Here is a 21,734-nt window from a genome sequence, read left to right on the forward strand (position 1 = left end):
TAAAAACAAGACAACACTAAGAGTACAGAGGTGGGTTTAAAATAATATAGCCAATAGAATATTTCATATTATGAGATGGTCGCAGCAGATACAAACCAAATTCTTATTCTACATCCGTAATGAGACCATGCTTTGGGTGATGAGCACATGTATGATTTTCTGAAGGGACCATATTATGGTGTATTCATGGTGCATCGTGGGGTTCAATGTTTTTTGTGGATCACACTATGGTCCTTTTATGGTCGTACATGGGGCCTTGGACCATGAACATTTGCTCGGGATGTCCCTATCACTTTTACCTAGACTCTGAGTTTGGATAGAGAAATTACTCGCTACCTTCCGCCTATTTAAACACCATACAGCAAGGGGTGAGACGCTTAGCACAAATAGAATTGTGCTCACAAACAAACAGTGTGGTAGCTTGTACCGCGATGTGCCATGGTGTTCAGTAAAACAAAAGCAATGGTTGCTATGATTATTCAACTACACTTTATTGACAGTTTTTGAGTTGTCAAAAGTGTGCCTCATTGTGCCACACATTGTGGTAACGAGTGAAATGATCGTGTATTACTGTGAATCGTAATCTTATATCGTGTTATCGTAGACGATACAATGTGTATGGCACGTTGTTCTAAGCGACTCACCCCTTGCCATACAGTCTAGGCTATAACGGCTGCAGATATTTTGCATTCCGAGCACAAATATGAACGGGAGCACACCACACAATCCCGCACGAGCGCGCCCCCGCACACTTTGATCAGTTGGCTTCTGTCAGATTTATGCATAATGCATAATAATCAATTGGCGAGCTTCGGCACGTGTTGCTTCTGTTGTCTATCAATTTGTTTGACAGCCTCCGATCGTGATTGGAAGTCATCGATTATCACTTTTCTTTACGCAGAACAACGGCGACGTGCTGTCTGATGTACGTGCAGCTGGGAAGGTTCGAGAATTATGCTGCAACAGTAGTTTGCGTGCCAGTTGGAGTAACTACAAACTGATAATGCAGATGAACGTGCAACGGCACACTTTGATTAGAGTTCTTTACGAGTGGATCATATTTCTAGGTCAATCGCGAGATAAGCTCAGCGATCTATCAAGTTCGTGGAATTACGGCAAAGCAATTTGAAAAGCGACCGTCAACCATGAAACAGAAACTATGATTATTTATGCATCATTCATCAAGTTCAAACATCATACTGTCATCCCTCCCGTACAAAAAGCAATATTTACATTCCTACTTTTATCAGCACTTCCGTACCAATCAATTCTAAATGATCTAGTTGGCCAGTTGTCTGCCCTTCCGGACAGCGAGCGTCAACCGGTCGTAAACGGTGATCTTGATCTTCATCTATGTGGCTAGCCGCAAACCCAGCTACTCTAGCGTATGTATGTACCTAGATTAACACATCGCCGGCCAGTGAGCGCACACGGTGCTAATTATGACGTAGATGATACTGGATCATGTAGCACACGTACATAACGATGTGACAATTGCCTCGGCAAAACAACAACAACAACAGTATCTAACCGCGGGGAAATGTTTATGCTAGAGTGAGTGATAATCAGTCAGTTAGGTCAACAGACTTCGGCAATGAGCAATGCCATTATCATTGTCGCCGTCGGTGGGAAGGATTTGTGGTGATTGTTTGCGGTGGCACCCGCTGACAGGATCGGCTGATCATGAGTATTATTACATTAAGATTTATCTTTATTTAGTTCAACTATGCTGAATTGTTTTTTCTTTGTACAATATAACTGTGGTTATTTTTTCAAGGCCTGCTTACTCACGTATGTCTTGACAGATTTCATTGGTAATGGTTGCGAAGGAGTCATCCATCTCTTCATCGAATTGCACTGCGTTCAGTGGTAAATATTGATTTGTCCATGGTTGCTTCGATGTGGCGAAAATTTGCTCATTGATTAACACGTTCCGAATTGGATCAAATATAATCATTTCTATTAAAGACGCGGAATCTCTGTATGTAGACACGTAATTGGAGTGGCATTGACAGATAAAATGTAAATTGAGATTTCCAGTCTTTATACAAACTCCAACAGACTCGCATTTTTCTACACGATAATCCGAAAATTTGCCCGGACTCAATTGTGTTGCCATTTGAGTCAAAAATTTTTGCTCGAAAGCTCCGCGACTTTAATTAATGACACTTTCTCGTGCGAATCATCCGTCGCCATTCGAGGTTACCGTCGTTTTTTTGTCATCTTCCTCGCACATTCTGGATCACCACCGATCGCAGTTACTGGAATGGACTTGTTTGCTCGCTCCGTTGCCGGCAGGCCGGAACTTGCTAATTGATAGAGTTCACTGCTGAGGCTCATGTTTTGATTGATGATAGAAGTATGTATGCTAATTAGCAAGTACCGGTTAAGTCGGATATTTTTCTCTCCCAATCAGATTTATACATTCGAAATTAGAGCTACTGTTCTAGCGCGCATTTGACGCGTAACAGGTCTATTCGATCGACGATCACAATCGTAGCAGCCCGGTGGGGGATGGAAAGAGTCTTTTCCCATACATGTCGACAACAGCTGATTTGACCAGTTTCCATAACGACGCGGTAGCAGAATCGTTTACTGACAGGGCAATTGCATAATCACACCGTATAGAACTTTGATGCACCGTTTGAGCTGTGGGTTGATGCTGGAAATTGCTGGCAAGCAGGGAAAAAACTGGAACTATAACTCATATGCAGCGCACGCGAACTGACAGTCCACGTGCGGTGGCGTGGGTGGAAAATAATAAAAGCTTGCGAATAAAAATACGTTTCTGGAGCTGGAATTTTCCATCTTGAAGTTTTCTTGTGATCGGTTATAATATTGCAAGATATCCGTTTGTTGGTTGACGATTATCGCTCCTCATTTCGTGTTTTTCGTATTCGATTTTCGCTTTTTGATTTTTCGAATATCGATTCTCGATTTTCGACTTTCCATTTTCGGCTTTCGATTTTCGTATTTTCGAATTTTCAAATTTTCGAATTTTTGAATTTTCGAAACTTCCAAACTTGAAAACTTGAAAACTTGAAAACTTGAAAACTTGAAAACTTGAAAACTTGAAAACTTGAAAACTCGAAAACTTGAAAACTTGAAAACTTGAAAACTTGAAAACTTGAAAACTTGAAAACTTGAAAACTTGAAAACTTGAAAACTTGAAAACTTGAAAACTTGAAAACTTGAAAACTTGAAAACTTGAAAACTTGAAAACTTGAAAACTTGAAAACTTGAAAACTTGAAAACTTGAAAACTTGAAAACTTGAAAACTTGAAAACTTGAAAACTTGAAAACTTGAAAACTTGAAAACTTGAAAACTTGAAAACTTGAAAACTTGAAAACTTGAAAACTTGAAAACTTGAAAACTTGAAAACTTGAAAACTTGAAAACTTGAAAACTTGAAAACTTGAAAACTTGGAAACTTGAAAACTTGAAAACTTGAAAACTTGAAAACTTGAAAACTTGAAAACTTGAAAACTTGAAAACTTGAAAACTTGAAAACTTGAAAACTTGAAAACTTGAAAACTTGAAAACTTGAAAACTTGAAAACTTGAAAACTTGAAAACTTGAAAACTTGAAAACTTGAAAACTTGAAAACTTGAAAACTTGAAAACTTGAAAACTTGAAAACTTGAAAACTTGAAAACTTGAAAACTTGAAAACTTGAAAACTTGAAAACTTGAAAACTTGAAAACTTGAAAACTTGAAAACTTGAAAACTTGAAAACTTGAAAACTTGAAAACTTGAAAACTTGAAAACTTGAAAACTTGAAAACTTGAAAACTTGAAAACTTGAAAACTTGAAAACTTGAAAACTTGAAAACTTGAAAACTTGAAAACTTGAAAACTTGAAAACTTGAAAACTTGGAAACTTGAAAACTTGAAAACTTGAAAACTTGAAAACTTGAAAACTTGAAAACTTGAAAACTTGAAAACTTGAAAACTTGAAAACTTGAAAACTTGAAAACTTGAAAACTTGAAAACTTGAAAACTTGAAAACTTGAAAACTTGAAAACTTGAAAACTTGAAAACTTGAAAACTTGAAAACTTGAAAACTTGAAAACTTGAAAACTTGAAAACTTGGAAACTTGAAAACTTGAAAACTTGAAAACTTGAAAACTTGAAAACTTGAAAACTTGAAAACTTGAAAACTTGAAAACTTGAAAACTTGAAAACTTGAAAACTTGAAAACTTGAAAACTTGAAAACTTGAAAACTTGAAAACTTGAAAACTTGAAAACTTGAAAACTTGAAAACTTGAAAACTTGAAAACTTGAAAACTTGAAAACTTGAAAACTTGAAAACTTGAAAACTTGAAAACTTGAAAACTTGAATACTTGAATACTTGAAAACTTGAAAACTTGAAAACTTGAAAACTTGAAAACTTGAAAACTTGAAAACTTGAAAACTTGAAAACTTGAAAACTTGAAAACTTGAAAACTTGAAAACTTGAAAACTTGAAAACTTGAAAACTTGAAAACTTGAAAACTTGAAAACTTGAAAACTTGAAAACTTGAAAACTTGAAAACTTGAAAACTTGAAAACTTGAAAACTTGAAAACTTGAAAACTTGAAAACTTGAAAACTTGAAAACTTGAAAACTTGAAAACTTGAAAACTTGAAAACTTGAAAACTTGAAAACTTGAAAACTTGAAAACTTGAAAACTTGAAAACTTGAAAACTTGAAAACTTGAAAACTTGAAAACTTGAAAACTTGAAAACTTGAAAACTTGAAAACTTGAAAACTTGAAAACTTGAAAACTTGAAAACTTGAAAACTTGAAAACTTGAAAACTTGAAAACTTGAAAACTTGAAAACTTGAAAACTTGAAAACTTGAAAACTTGAAAACTTGAAAACTTGAAAACTTGAAAACTTGAAAACTTGAAAACTTGAAAACTTGAAAACTTGAAAACTTGAAAACTTGAAAACTTGAAAACTTGAAAACTTGAAAACTTGAAAACTTGAAAACTTGAAAACTTGAAAACTTGAAAACTTGAAAACTTGAAAACTTGAAAACTTGAAAACTTGAAAACTTGAAAACTTGAAAACTTGAAAACTTGAAAACTTGAAAACTTGAAAACTTGAAAACTTGAAAACTTGAAAACTTGAAAACTTGAAAACTTGAAAACTTGAAAACTTGAAAACTTGAAAACTTGAAAACTTGAAAACTTGAAAACTTGAAAACTTGAAAACTTGAAAACTTGAAAACTTGAAAACTTGAAAACTTGAAAACTTGAAAACTTGAAAATTTGAAAACTTGAAAACTTGAAAACTTGAAAACTTGAAAACTTGAAAACTTGAAAACTTGAAAACTTGAAAACTTGAAAACTTGAAAACTTGAAAACTTGAAAACTTGAAAACTTGAAAACTTGAAAACTTGAAAACTTGAAAACTTGAAAACTTGAAAACTTGAAAACTTGAAAACTTGAAAACTTGAAAACTTGAAAACTTTCGAATTTTCGAATTTTCGAATTTTCGAATTTTCGAATTTTCGAATTTTCGAATTTTCGAATTTTCGAATTTTCGAATTTTCGAATTTTCGAATTTTCGAATTTTCGAATTTTCGAATTTTCGAATTTTCGAATTTTTGAATTTTCGAATTTTCGAATTTTCGAATTTTCGAATTTTCGAATTTTCGAATTTTCGAATTTTCGAATTTTCGAATTTTCGAATTTTCGAATTTTCAAATTTTCAAATTTTCGAATTTTCGAATTTTCGAATTTTCGAATTTTCGAATTTTCGAATTTTCGAATTTTCGAATTTTCGAATTTTCGAATTTTCGAATTTTCGAATTTTCGAATTTTCGAATTTTCGAATTTTCGAATTTTCGAATTTTCGAATTTTCGAATTTTCGAATTTTCGAATTTTCGAATTTTCGAATTTTCGAATTTTCGAATTTTCGAATTTTCGAATTTTCGAATTTTCGAATTTTCGAATTTTCGAATTTTCGAATTTTCGAATTTTCGAATTTTCGAATTTTCGAATTTTCGAATTTTCGAATTTTCGAATTTTCGAATTTTCGAATTTTCGAATTTTTGAATTTTTGAATTTTTGAATTTTTGAATTTTCGAATTTTCGAATTTTCGAATCTTCGAATTTTCGAATTTTCGAATTTTCGAATTTTCGAATTTTCGAATTTTTGAATTTTCGAATTTTCGTATTTTCGAATTTTCGAATTCTCGAATTCTCGAATTCTCGAATTTTCGAATTTTCGAATTTTCGAATTTTCGAATTTTCGAATTTTCGAATTTTCGAATTTTCGAATTTTCGAATTTTCGAATTTTCGAATTTTCGAATTTTCGAATTTTCGAATTTTCGAATTTTCAAATTTTCGAATTTTCGAATTTTCGAATTTTCGAATTTTCGAATTTTCGAATTTTCGAATTTTCGAATTTTCGAATTTTCGAATTTTCGAAAATTCGAAAATTCGAAAATTCGAATTTTCGAATTTTCGAATTTTCGAATTTTCGAATTTTCGAATTTTCGAATTTTCGAATTTTCGAATTTTCGAATTTTCGAATTTTCGAATTTTCGAATTTTCGAATTTTCGAATTTTCGAATTTTCGAATTTTCGAATTTTCGAATTTTCGAATTTTCGAATTTTCGAATTTTCGAATTTTCGAATTTTCGAATTTTCGAATTTTCGAATTTTCGAATTTTCGAATTTTCGAATTTTCGAATTTTCGAATTTTCGAATTTTCAAATTTTCGAATTTTCGAATTTTCGAATTTTCGAATTTTCGAATTTTCGAATTTTCGAATTTTCGAATTTTCGAATTTTAGAATTCTCGAATTCTCGAATTCTCGAAATGTCGAATTTTCGAATTTTCGAATTTTCGAATTTTCGAATTTTCGAATTTTCGAATTTTCGAATTTTCGAATTTTCGAATTTTCGAATTTTCGAATTTTCGAATTTTCGAATTTTCGAATTTTCGAATTTTCGAATTTTCGAATTTTCGAATTTTCGAATTTTCGAATTTTCGAATTTTCGAATTTTCGAATTTTCGAATTTTCGAATTTTCGAATTTTCGAATTTTCGAATTTTCGAATTTTCGAATTTTCGAATTTTCGAATTTTCGAATTTTCGAATTTTCGAATTTTCGAATTTTCGAATTTTCGAATTTTCGAATTTTCGAATTTTCGAATTTTCGAATTTTCGAATTTTCGAATTTTCGAATTTTCGAATTTTCGAATTTTCGAATTTTCGAATTTTCGAATTTTCGAATTTTCGAATTTTCGAATTTTCGAATATTCGAAAATTCGAAAATTCGAAAATTCGAAAATTCGAAAATTCGAATTTTCGAATTTTCGAATTTTCGAATTTTCGAATTTTCGAATTTTCGAATTTTCGAATTTTCGAATTTTCGAATTTTCGAATTTTCGAATTTTCGAATTTTCGAATTTTCGAATTTTCGAATTTTCGAATTTTCGAATTTTCGAATTTTCGAATTTTCGAATTTTCGAATTTTCGAATTTTCGAATTTTCGAATTTTCGAATTTTCGAATTTTCGAATTTTCGAATTTTCGAATTTTCGAATTTTCGAATTTTCGAATTTTCGAATTTTCGAATTTTCGAATTTTCGAATTTTCGAATTTTCGAATTTTCGAATTTTCGAATCTTCGAATTTTCGAATTTTCGAATTTTCGAATTTTCGAATTTTCGAATTTTCGAATTTTCGTATTTTCGAATTTTCAAATTTTCGAATTTTTGAATTTTCGAAACTTCCAAACTTGAAAACTTGAAAACTTGAAAACTTGAAAACTTGAAAACTTGAAAACTTGAAAACTTGAAAACTTGAATACTTGAAAACTTGAAAACTTGAAAACTTGAAAACTTGAAAACTTGAAAACTTGAAAACTTGAAAACTTGAAAACTTGAAAACTTGAAAACTTGAAAACTTGAAAACTTGAAAACTTGAAAACTTGAAAACTTGAAAACTTGAAAACTTGAAAACTTGAAAACTTGAAAACTTGAAAACTTGAAAACTTGAAAACTTGAAAACTTGAAAACTTGAAAACTTGAAAACTTGAAAACTTGAAAACTTGAAAACTTGAAAACTTGAAAACTTGAAAACTTGAAAACTTGAAAACTTGAAAACTTGAAAACTTGAAAACTTTCGAATTTTCGAATTTTCGAATTTTTGAATTTTCGAATTTTCGAATTTTCGAATTTTCGAATTTTCGAATTTTCGAATTTTCGAATTTTCGAATTTTCGAATTTTCGAATTTTCGAATTTTCGAATTTTCAAATTTTCAAATTTTCGAATTTTCGAATTTTCGAATTATCGAATTTTCGAATTTTCGAATTTTCGAATTTTCGAATTTTCGAATTTTCGAATTTTCGAATTTTCGAATTTTCGAATTTTCGAATTTTCGAATTTTCGAATTTTCGAATTTTCGAATTTTCGAATTTTCGAATTTTCGAATTTTCGAATTTTCGAATTTTCGAATTTTCGAATTTTCGAATTTTAGAATTTTCGAATTTTCGAATTTTCGAATTTTCGAATTTTCGAATTTTCGAATTTTTGAATTTTTGAATTTTTGAATTTTCGAATTTTCGAATTTTCGAATTTTCGAATTTTCGAATTTTCGAATTTTCGAATTTTTGAATTTTCGAATTTTCGAATTTTCGAATTTCCGAATTTTCGAATTTTCGAATTCTCGAATTCTCGAATTCTCGAATTTTCGAATTTTCGAATTTTCGAATTTTCGAATTTTCGAATTTTCGAATTTTCGAATTTTTGAATTTTCGAATTTTCGAATTTTCGAATTTTCGAATTTTCGAATTTTCAAATTTTCGAATTTTCGAATTTTCGAATTTTCGAATTTTCGAATTTTCGAATTTTCGAATTTTCGAATTTTCGAATTTTTGAATTTTTGAATTTTCGAATTTTCGAAAATTCGAAAATTCGAAAATTCGAATTTTCGAATTTTCGAATTTTCGAATTTTCGAATTTTCGAATTTTCGAATTTTCGAATTTTCGAATTTTCGAATTTTCGAATTTTCGAATTTTCGAATTTTCGAATTTTCGAATTTTCGAATTTTCGAATTTTCGAATTTTCGAATTTTCGAATTTTCGAATTTTCGAATTTTCGAATTTTCGAATTTTCGAATTTTAGAATTTTCGAATTTTAGAATTCTCGAATTCTCGAATTCTCGAAATGTCGAATTTTCGAATTTTCGAATTTTCGAATTTTCGAATTTTCGAATTTCGAATTTTCGAATTTTCGAATTTTCGAATTTTCGAATTTTCGAATTTTCGAATTTTCGAATTTTCGAATTTTCGAATTTTCGAATTTTCGAATTTTCGAATTTTCGAATTTTCGAATTTTCGAATTTTCGAATTTTCGAATTTTCGAATTTTCGAATTTTCGAATTTTCGAATTTTCGAATTTTCGAATTTTCGAATTTTCGAATTTTCGAATTTTCGAATTTTCGAATTTTCGAATTTTCGAATTTTCGAATTTTCGAATTTTCGAATTTTCGAATTTTCGAATTTTCGAATTTTCGAATATTCGAAAATTCGAAAATTCGAAAATTCGAAAATTCGAATTTTCGAATTTTCGAATTTTCGAATTTTCGAATTTTCGAATTTTCGAATTTTCGAATTTTCGAATTTTCGAATTTTCGAATTTTCGAATTTTCGAATTTTCGAATTTTCGAATTTTCGAATTTTCGAATTTTCGAATTTTCGAATTTTCGAATTTTCGAATTTTCGAATTTTCGAATTTTCGAATTTTCGAATTTTCGAATTTTCGAATTTTCGAATTTTCGAATTTTCGAATTTTCGAATTTTCGAATTTTCGAATTTTCGAATTTTCGAATTTTCGAATTTTCGAATTTTCGAATTTTCGAATTTTCGAATTTTCGAATTTTCGAATTTTCGAATTTTCGAATTTTCGAATTTTCGAATTTTCGAATTTTCGAATTTTCGAATTTTCGAATTTTCGAATTTTCGAATTTTCGAATTTTCGAATTTTTGAATTTTCAGATTTTCGAATTTTCGAATTTTCGAATTTTCGAATTTTCGAATTTTCGAATTTTCGAATTTTCGAATTTTCGAATTTTCGAATTTTCGAATTTTCGAATTTTCGAATTTTCGAATTTTCGAATTTTCGAATTTTCGAATTTTCGAATTTTCGAATTTTCGAATTTTCGAATTTTCGAATTTTCGAATTTTCGAATTTTCGAATTTTCGAATTTTCGAATTTTCGAATTTTCGAATTTTCGAATTTTCGAATTTTCGAATTTTCGAATTTTCGAATTTTCGAATTTTCGAATTTTTGAATTTTTGAATTTTTGAATTTTTGAATTTTCGAATTTTCGAATTTTCGAATCTTCGAATTTTCGAATTTTCGAATTTTCGAATTTTCGAATTTTCGAATTTTTGAATTTTCGAATTTTCGAATTTTCGAATTTTCGAATTCTCGAATTCTCGAATTCTCGAATTTTCGAATTTTCGAATTTTCGAATTTTCGAATTTTCGAATTTTCGAATTTTCGAATTTTCGAATTTTCGAATTTTCGAATTTTCGAATTTTCGAATTTTCGAATTTTCGAATTTTCGAATTTTCGAATTTTCGAATTTTCGAATTTTCGAATTTTCGAATTTTCGAATTTTCGAATTTTCGAATTTTCGAATTTTCGAATTTTCGAATTTTCGAATTTTCGAATTTTCGAATTTTCGAATTTTCGAATTTTCGAATTTTCGAATTTTCGAATTTTCGAATTTTCGAATTTTCGAATTTTCGAATTTTCGAATTTTCGAATTTTCGAATTTTCGAATTTTCGAATTTTCGAATTTTCGAATTTTTGAATTTTCAGATTTTCGAATTTTCGAATTTTCGAATTTTCGAATTTTTGAATTTTCAAATTTTCAAATTTTCAAATTTTCAAATTTTCAAATTTTCAAATTTTCAAATTTTCAAATTTTCAAATTTTCAAATTTTTAAATTTTCAAATTTTCAAATTTTCAAATTTTCAAATTTTCAAATTTTCAAATTTTCAAATTTTCAAATTTTCAAATTTTCAAATTTTCAAATTTTCAAATTTTCAAATTTTCAAATTTTCAAATTTTCAAATTTTCAAATTTTCAAATTTTCAAATTTTCAAATTTTCAAATTTTCAAATTTTCAAATTTTCAAATTTTCAAATTTTCAAATTTTCAAATTTTCAAATTTTCAAATTTTCAAATTTTCAAATTTTCAAATTTTCAAATATTCAAATTTTCAAATATTCAAATTTTCAAATTTTCAAATTTTCAAGCTTTCAAATTTTCAAATTTTCAAATTTTCAAATTTTCAAATTTTCAAATTTTCAAATTTTCAAATTTTCAAATTTTCGAATTTTCGAATTTTTGAATTTTCGAATTTTCGAATTTTCGAATTTACGAATTTACGAATTTACGAATTTTCGAATTTTCGAATTTTCGAATTTTCGAATTTTCGAATTTTCGAATTTTCGAATTTTCGAATTTTCGAATTTTCGAATTTTCGAATTTATTTCGAATTTTCGAATTTTCGAATTTTCGAATTTTCGAATTTTCGAATTTTCGAATTTTCGAATTTTCGAATTTTCGAATTTTCGAATTTTGGAATTTTCGAATTTTCGAATTTTCGAATTTTCGAATTTTCGAATTTTCGAATTTTCGAATTTTCGAATTTTCGAATTTTCGAATTTTCGAATTTTCGAATTTCGAATTTTCGAATTTTCGAATTTTCGAATTTTCGAATTTTCGAATTTTCGAATTTTCGAATTTTCGAATTTTCGAATTTTCGAATTTTCGAATTTTCGAATTTTCGAATTTTCGAATTTTCGAATTTTCGAATTTTCGAATTTTCGAATTTTCGAATTTTCGAATTTTCGAATTTTCGAATTTTCGAATTTTCGAATTTTCGAATTTTCGAATTTTCGAATTTTCGAATTTCGATTTTCGAATTTTTGAATTTTTGAATTTTCGAATTTTCGAATTTTAGAATTTTAGAATTTTCGAATTTTCGAATTTTCGAATTTTCGAATTTTCGAATTTTCGAATTTTCGAATTTTCGAATTTTCGAATTTTCGAATTTTCGAATTTCGAATTTTCGAATTTTCGAATTTTCGAATTTTCGAATTTTCGAATTTTCGAATTTTCGAATTTTCGAATTTTCGAATTTTCGAATTTTCGAATTTTCGAATTTTCGAATTTTCGAATTTTCGAATTTTCGAATTTTCAAATTTTCAAATTTTCAAATTTTCAAATTTTCAAATATTCAAATTTTCAAATATTCAAATTTTCAAATTTTCAAATTTTCAAATTTTCAAATTTTTAAATTTTCAAATTTTCAAATTTTCAAATTTTCAAATTTTCAAATTTTCAAATTTTCAAATTTTCAAATTTTCAAATTTTCAAATTTTCAAATTTTCAAATTTTCAAATTTTCAAATTTTCAAATTTTCAAATTTTCAAATTTTCAAATTTTCAAATTTTCAAATTTTCAAATTTTCAAATTTTCAAATTTTCAAATTTTCAAATTTTCAAATTTTCAAATTTTCAAATTTTCAAATTTTCAAATTTTCAAATATTCAAATTTTCAAATATTCAAATTTTCAAATTTTCAAATTTTCAAGCTTTCAAATTTTCAAATTTTCAAATTTTCAAATTTTCAAATTTTCAAATTTTCAAATTTTCAAATTTTCGAATTTTCGAATTTTTGAATTTTCGAATTTTCGAATTTTCGAATTTACGAATTTACGAATTTACGAATTTTCGAATTTTCGAATTTTCGAATTTTCGAATTTTCGAATTTTCGAATTTTCGAATTTTCGAATTTTCGAATTTTCGAATTTTCGAATTTTCGAATTTTCGAATTTTCGAATTTTCGAATTTTCGAATTTTCGAATTTTCGAATTTTCGAATTTTCGAATTTTCGAATTTTCGAATTTTCGAATTTTCGAATTTTCGAATTTTCGAATTTTGGAATTTTGGAATTTTGGAATTTTGGAATTTTGGAATTTTGGAATTTTCGAATTTTCGAATTTTCGAATGTTCGAATTTTCGAATTTTCGAATTTTCGAATTTTCGAATTTTCGAATTTTCGAATTTTCGAATTTTCGAATTTTCGAATTTTCGAATTTTCGAATTTTCGAATTTTCGAATTTTCGAATTTTCGAATTTTCGAATTTTCGAATTTTCGAATTTTCGAATTTTCGAATTTTCGAATTTTCGAATTTTCGAATTTTCGAATTTTCGAATTTTCGAATTTTCGAATTTTCGAATTTTCGAATTTTCGAATTTTCGAATTTTCGAATTTTCGAATTTTCGAATTTTCGAATTTTCGAATTTTCGAATTTTCGAATTTTCGAATTTTTGAATTTTTGAATTTTCGAATTTTCGAATTTTAGAATTTTAGAATTTTTGAATTTTCGAATTTTCGAATTTTCGAATTTTCGAATTTTCGAATTTTCGAATTTTCGAATTTTCGAATTTTCGAATTTTCGAATTTTCGAATTTCGAATTTTCGAATTTTCGAATTTTCGAATTTTCGAATTTTCGAATTTTCGAATTTTCGAATTTTCGAATTTTCGAATTTTCGAATTTTCGAATTTTCGAATTTTCGAATTTTCGAATTTTCGAATTTTCGAATTTTCGAATTTTCGAATTTTCGAATTTTCGAATTTTCGAATTTTCGAATTTTCGAATTTTCGAATTTTCGAATTTTCGAATTTTCGAATTTTCGAATTTTCGAATTTTCGAATTGTCGAATTTTCGAATTTTGGAATTTTCGAATTTTTGAATTTTTGAATTTTTGAATTTTTGAATTTTTGAATTTTTGAATTTTCTAATTTTCTAATTTTCGAATTTTCGAATTTTCGAATTTTCGAATTTTCGAATTTTCGAATTTTCGAATTTTCGAATTTTCGAATTTTCGAATTTTCGAATTTTCGAATTTTCGAATTTTCGAATTTTCGAATTTTCGAATTTTCGAATTTTCGAATTTTCGAATTTCGAATTTCGAATTTCGAATTTTCGAATTTTCGAATTTTCGAATTTTCGAATTTTCGAATTTTCGAATTTTCGAATTTTCGAATTTTCGAATTTTCGAATTTTCGAATTTTCGAATTTTCGAATTTTTGAATTTTTGAATTTTCGAATTTTCGAATTTTCGAATTTTCGAATTTTCGAATTTTCGAATTTTCGAATTTTCGAATTTTCGAATTTTCGAATTTTCGAATTTTCGAATTTTCGAATTTTCGAATTTTCGAATTTTCGAATTTTCGAATTTTCGAATTTTCGAATTTTCGAATTTTCGAATTTTCGAATTTTCGAATTTTCGAATTTTCGAATTTTCGAATTTTCGAATTTTCGAATTTTCGAATTTTCGAATTTTCGAATTTCGAATTTCGAATTTTCGAATTTTCGAATTTTCGAATTTTCGAATTTTCGAATTTTCGAATTTTCGAATTTTCGAATTTTCGAATTTTCGAATTTTCGAATTTTCGAATTTTCGAATTTTCGAATTTTCGAATTTTCGAATTTTCGAATTTTCGAATTTTCGAATTTTCGAATTTTCGAATTTTCGAATTTTCGAATTTTCGAATTTTCGAATTTTCGAATTGTCGAATTTTCGAATTTTCGAATTTTCGAATTTTGGAATTTTCGAATTTTCGAATTTTCGAATTTTCGAATTTTTGAATTTTTGAATTTTTGAATTTTCGAATTTTCGAATTTTCGAATTTTCGAATTTTCGAATTTTCGAATTTTCGAATTTTCGAATTTTCGAATTTTCGAATTTTCGAATTTTCGAATTTTCGAATTTTCGAATTTTCGAATTTTCGAATTTTCGAATTTTCGAATTTTCGAATTTTCGAATTTTCGAATTTTCGAATTATCGAATTATCGAATTTTCGAATTTTCGAATTTTCGAATTTTCGAATTTTCGAATTTTCGTATTTTCGAATTTTCGAATTTTCGAATTTTCGAATTTTCGAATTTTCGAATTTTCGAATTTTCGAATTTTCGAATTTTCGAATTTTCGAATTTTCGAATTTTCGAATTTTCGAATTTTCGAATTTTCGAATTTTCGAATTTTCGAATTTTCGAATTCTCGAAATTTCGAAATTTCGAATTTTCGAATTCTCGAATTTTCGAATTTTCGAATTTTCGAATTTTCGAATTTTCGAATTTTCGAATTTTCGAATTTTCGAATTTTCGAATTTTCGAATTTTCGAATTTTCGAATTTTCGAATTTTCGAATTTTCGAATTTTCGAATTTTCGAATTTTCGAATTTTCGAATTTTCGAATTTTCGAATTTTCGAATTTTCGAATTTTCGAATTTTCGAATTTTCGAATTTTCGAATTTTCGAATTTTCGAATTTTCGAATTTTCGAATTTTCGAATTTTCGAATTTTCGAATTTTCGAATTTTCGAATTTTCGAATTTTCGAATTTTCTAATTTTCGAATTTTCGAATTTTCGAATTTTCGAATTTTCGAATTTTCGAATTTTCGAATTTTCAGATTTTCGAATTTTCGAATTTTCGAATTTTCGAATTTTTGAATTTTCAAATTTTCAAATTTTCAAATTTTCAAATTTTCAAATTTTCAAATTTTCAAATTTTCAAATTTTCAAATTTTCAAATTTTCAAATTTTCAAATTTTCAAATTTTCAAATTTTCAAATTTTCAAATTTTCAAATTTTCTAATTTTCAAATTTTCAAATTTTCAAATTTTCAAATTTTCAAATTTTCAAATTTTCAAATATTCAAATTTTCAAATTTTTAAATTTTCAAATTTTCAAATTTTCAAGCTTTCAAATTTTCAAATTTTCAAATTTTCAAATTTTCAAATTTTCAAATTTTCAAATTTTCAAATTTTCAAATTTTCGAATTTTCGAATTTTTGAATTTTCGAATTTTCGAATTTTCGAATTTTCGAATTTTCGAATTTTCGAATTTTCCAATTTTCGAATTTTCGAATTTTCGAATTTTCGAATTTTCGAATTTTCGAATTTTCGAATTTTTGAATTTTCGAATTTTCGAATTTTCGAATTTTCGAATTTTCGAATTTTCGAATTTTCGAATTTTCGAATTTTCGAATTTTCGAATTTTCGAATTTTCGAATTTTCGAATTTTCGAATTTTCGAATTTTCGAATTTTCGAATTTTCGAATTTTCGAATTTTCGAATTTTCGAATTTTCGAATTTTCGAATTTTCGAATTTTCGAATTTTCGAATTTTCGAATTTTCGAATTTTCGAATTTTCGAATTTTCGAATTTTCGAATTTTCGAATTTTCGAATTTTCGAATTTTCGAATTTTCGAATTTTCGAATTTTCGAATTTTCGAATTTTTGAATTTTCGAATTTTCGAATTTTCGAATTTTCGAATTTTCGAATTTTCGAATTTTCGAATTTTCGAATTTTTGAATTTTCGAATTTTCGAATTTTCGAATTTTCGAATTTTCGAATTTTCGAATTTTTGAATTTTCGAATTTTCGAATTTTCGAATTTCCGAATTTTCGAATTTTCGAATTTTCGAATTTTCGAATTTTCGAATTTTCGAATTTTCGAATTTTCGAATTTTCGAATTTTCGAATTTTCGAATTTTCGAATTTTCGAATTTTCGAATTTTCGAATTTTCGAATTTTTGAATTTTCGAATTTTCGAATTTTCGAATTTTCGAATTTTCGAATTTTCGAATTTTCGAATTTTCGAATTTTCGAATTTTCGAATTTTCGAATTTTTGAATTTTTGAATTTTTGAATTTTCGAATTTTCGAATTTTCGAATTTTCGAATCTTCGAATTTTCGAATTTTCGAATTTTCGAATTTTCGAATTTTCGAATTTTCGAATTTTCGAATTTTTGAATTTTTGAATTTTTGAATTTTTGAATTTTTAGAATTTTTGAATTTTCGAATTTTCGAATTTTCGAATTTTCGAATTCTCGAATTCTCGAATTCTCGAATTCTCGAATTTTCGAATTTTCGAATTTTCGAATTTTCGAATTTTCGAATTTTCGAATTTTCGAATTTTCGAATTTTCGAATTTTCGAATTTTCGAATTTTCGAATTTTCGAATTTTCAAATTTTCGAATTTTCGAATTTTCGAATTTTCGAATTTTCGAATTTTCGAATTTTCGAATTTTCGAATTTTCGAATTTTCGAATTTTCGAATTTTCGAATTTTCGAATTTTCGAATTTTCGAATTTTCGAATTTTCGAATTTTCGAATTTTCGAATTTTCGAATTTTCGAATTTTCGAATTTTCGAATTCTCGAAATTTCGAATTTTCGAATTTTCGAATTTTCGAATTTTCGAATTTTAGAATTCTCGAATTCTCGAAATTTCGAATTTTCGAATTTTCGAATTTTCGAATTTTCGAATTTTCGAATTTTCGAATTTTCGAATTTTCGAATTTTCGAATTTTCGAATTTTCGAATTTTCGAATTTTCGAATTTTCGAATTTTCGAATTTTCGAATTTTCGAATTTTCGAATTTTCGAATTTTCGAATTTTCGAATTTTCGAATTTTCGAAGTTTCGAATTTTCGAATTTTCGAATTTTCGAATTTTCGAATTTTCGAATTTTCGAATTTTCGAATTTTCGAATTTTCGAATTTTCGAATTTTCGAATTTTCGAATTTTCGAATTTTCGAATTTTCGAATTTTCGAATTTTCGAATTTTCGAATTTTCGAATTTTCGAATTTTCGAATTTTCGAATTTTCGAATTTTCGAATTTTCGAATTTTCGAATTTTCGAATTTTCGAATTTTCAAATTTTCAAATTTTCAAATTTTCAAATTTTCAAATTTTCAAATTTTCAAATTTTCAAATTTTCAAATTTTCAAATTTTCAAATTTTCAAATTTTCAAATTTTCAAATTTTCAAATTTTCAAATTTTCAAATTTTCAAATTTTCAAAGTTTCAAATTTTCAAATTTTCAAATTTTCAAATTTTCAAATTTTCAGATTTTCAAATTTTCAAATTTTCAAATTTTCAAATTTTCAAATTTTCAAATTTTCAAATTTTCAAATTTTCAAATTTTCAAATTTTCAAATTTTCAAATATTCAAATTTTCAAATTTTCAAATTTTCAAATTTTCAAATTTTCAAATTTTCAAATTTTCAAATTTTCAAATTTTCAAATTTTCAAATTTTCAAATTTTCAAATTTTCAAATTTTCAAATTTTCAAATTTTCAAATTTTCAAATTTTCAAATTTTCAAATTTTCAAATTTTCAAATTTTCAAATTTTCAAATTTTCAAGCTTTCAAATTTTCAAATTTTCAAATTTTCAAATTTTCAAATTTTCAAATTTTCAAATTTTCAAATTTTCAAATTTACAAATTTTCAAATTTTCAAATTTTCGAATTTTCGAATTTTCGAATTTTCGAATTTTCGAATTTACGAATTTACGAATTTACGAATTTACGAATTTACGAATTTACGAATTTACGAATTTTCGAATTTTCGAATTTTCGAATTTTCGAATTTGCGAATTTTCGAATTTTCGAATTTTCGAATTTTCGAATTTTCGAATTTTCGAATTTTCGAATTTTCGAATTTTCGAATTTTCGAATTTTCGAATTTTCGAATTTTCGAATTTTCGAATTTTCGAATTTTCGAATTTTCGAATTTTCGAATTTTCGAATTTTCGAATTTTCGAATTTTCGAATTTTCGAATTTTCGAATTTTCGAATTTTCGAATTTTCGAATTTTCGAATTTTCGAATTTTCGAATTTTCGAATTTTCGAATTTTCGAATTTTCGAATTTTCGAATTTTCGAATTTTTGAATTTTTGAATCTTCGAATTTTCGAATTTTTGAATTTTTGAATTTTCGAATTTTCGAATTTTCGAATTTTCGAATTTTCGAATTTTCGAATTTTCGAATTTTCGAATTTTCGAATTTTCGAATTTTCGAATTTTCGAATTTTCGAATTTTCGAATTTTCGAATTTTCGAATTTTCGAATTTTCGAATTTTCGAATTTTCGAATTTTCGAATTTTCGAATTTTCGAATTTTCGAATTTTCGAATTTTCGAATTTTCGAATTTTCGAATTTTCGAATTTTCGAATTTTCGAATTTTCGAATTTTCGAATTTTCGAATTTTCGAATTTTCGAATTTTCGAATTTTCGAATTTTCGAATTTTCGAATTTTCGAATTTTCGAATTTTCGAATTTTCGAATTTTCGAATTTTCGAATTTTCGAATTTTCGAATTTTCGAATTTTCGAATTTTCGAATTGTCGAATTTTCGAATTTTCGAATTTTCGAATTTTCGAATTTTCGAATTTTCGAATTTTCGAATTTTCGAATTTTCGGATTTTCGAATTTTCGAATTTTTGAATTTTCTAATTTTCGAATTTTCGAATTTTCGAATTTTCGAATTTTCGAATTTTCGAATTTTCGAATTTTCGAATTTTCGAATTTTCGAATTTTCGAATTTTCGAATTTTCGAATTTTCGAATTTTCGAATTTTCGAATTTTCGAATTTTCGAATTTTCGAATTCTCGAATTTTCGAATTTTCGAATTTTCGAATTTTCGAATTTTCGAATTCTCGATTCTCGATTCTCGATTCTCGATTCTCGATTCTCGGTTCCCGATTCTTGATTTTCGATTCTCGGTTCTCGATTCTCAATTCTCGAGGTACAATTAACGGTTCACAATTTTTGATTTTTATTTTCAATTTTCGATTTTCGATTTTGAATTTTGGATTTTGTATTTTGGATTCTTTTTATTTCGATCGATTTTTAATTTCCGCTTGTGATACTTGATTTTTGATTTTTGATTCCTAATTTTCCCATTTCTCATTTCTCATTTCTTATTTCTTATTTCTCATTTCTCATTTCTCATTTCTCATTTCTCATTTCTCATTTCTCATTTCTCATTTCTCATTTCTCATTTCTCATTTCTCATTTCTCATTTCTCATTTCTCATTTCTCATTTCTCATTTCTCATTTCTCATTTCTCATTTCTCATTTCTCATTTCTCATTTCTCATTTCTCATTTCTCATTTCTCATTTCTCATTTCTCATTTCTCATTTCTCATTTCTCATTTCTCATTTCTCATTTCTCATTTCTCATTTCTCATTTCTCATTTCTCATTTCTCATTTCTCATTTCTCATTTCTCATTTCTCATTTCTCATTTCTCATTTCTCATTTCTCATTTCTCATTTCTCATTTCTCATTTCTCATTTCTCATTTCTCATTTCTCATTTCTCATTTCTCATTTCTCATTTCTCATTTCTCATTTCTCATTTCTCATGTCTCATTTCTCATTTCTCATTTCACATTTTGTCCGTAGTAGTTACATCTATTCGGAGCATTCTGTTCCTTCTGAAGCAAAGACTTCGCAAATTCTTTACTATAGTACACAGACAAACCATGTCACATTTCTCATCTCTGATTGGAATAATTCAATTCGATGCAATATATCATATCCAATTGACTCAACTCCAACCTCTGTCACTTATCACAGCAGACAGGGAGTCTCCACTCTGGATGCTTAACCGGATTACACTAGACCTACTGCCCTCTTGAGGTCAGAACATCAATCGCATCGCCTCATAGAATCTGCATTCATCACAACCACCATCATCCCAGTAGTCAACTCTTCCCGGCAAATTGCTCACAGCTTCCATTGTCATCTAATTTAAGCGCATACACATATGTAGTCTAACATTTACGCAAATATCATCCGGGTCCGAAACTCGCACTAAACTAACAATATGCTAACCTTCGCTGGACACGCGGTAATCACATATGCCGCGCTACCTTATGTGTAGTGTTTTATTCCCGCGGCCACCGGGAATAGTTATAGTAATTCTGCTCGGACCGGCCCAGTCCGCCCAGGCCGCTGGACTAAATTAGTAGTTCTACCGCAGTCGACCGGTGCGCACATCGCGGTCTAACAACGCTTAAATCCGACCCCCAGCCAGAGTTCTAGTAGGCGTCCCTTTTTTTTCTCCAAATCAAACCCTACTAACAAACATACACGGTTGGTTGCCCTTGGTGTTTTGTGTTTGTTTTTTTTTGTTTCAAATTGCACGAATTTCATGTGTTGCTTCGATCAGTGTTTTAGCTCATGTCCGGTGTTTGTGTGTGTGTTCTGTAATTCCGCTGAAGTTCAGTGTCAAACCTAAAGTGTCAAAAGCCATCGAGATGACCGACTAATTGGATTTAATTAAACTTTTTTTTTCTCTTCTCCGTCTCTCTTCCCGTCCAACCGGTCGCGAACATATTGCATTGTGATAACTGACTCTAGCCGGGCTGAAGAAGTGGACCGACGGCGAAAGTGGAGTAGAGTAGAAACTTCCTGCGGATGCTGCAGAGCGGAATCGTTACTATCTACTTGTGTATGTGTTTTTTTGTGAATTGAATTAGGAACTGGTGCGCGTCGTCGTCGGTGGGTTTAGCGCCGAAAGAAAGTCAAAGCGCAAAAGTCAGAGGTTATCATTGATTCTCGTGCGTGTTTTTTTACAATTTTACCTAGGGCAAACTTTTCAAAAGTTTTATTTTTCCATTTGAGCAAGCTCAGCGTAGGTTTATGCAATTTTACATAAGATACAGGAATAGCGCAATTTTTTTTATTAATTTCAACCAGCGATTTTGTTATTAAGTTAAGGAATTGCCGATCAAAGAGAAGCTATTGAATCGAATTCAACAAATTGCTAGTGCGTAAACGTTAAGGAATCCGCCAATACTTCATAAGATCAACAGTAAATTATTTCTAATAAAGTGAATCTCAAAGAAACAGCGT

General features: G+C 27.4%; 1 protein-coding gene across 4 annotated transcripts in view; it reads left to right on the forward strand.

Annotated features, from left to right (window-relative positions):
* LOC131685570 (G protein-activated inward rectifier potassium channel 3-like) overlaps positions 1–21,728 on the forward strand; it is a 432,523-nt gene extending 410,795 nt beyond the window's left edge. For all 4 annotated transcript variants that reach the window (XM_058969389.1, XM_058969391.1, XM_058969392.1 and 1 more), the window contains one exon: positions 21,240–21,728. Coding sequence is in view for 2 of the 4 variants with exons in the window: in XM_058969391.1 (XP_058825374.1) it covers positions 21,240–21,283 (44 nt within the window). In the remaining 2 variants the exon portion in view is untranslated. The remainder of the gene's footprint in view (positions 1–21,239) is intronic.
* The last annotated feature ends 6 nt before the right edge of the window (positions 21,729–21,734 follow it).

This window comes from Topomyia yanbarensis, chromosome 2, assembly GCF_030247195.1.
Source record: "Topomyia yanbarensis strain Yona2022 chromosome 2, ASM3024719v1, whole genome shotgun sequence".
NCBI classification, from domain to species: domain Eukaryota; kingdom Metazoa; phylum Arthropoda; class Insecta; order Diptera; family Culicidae; genus Topomyia; species Topomyia yanbarensis.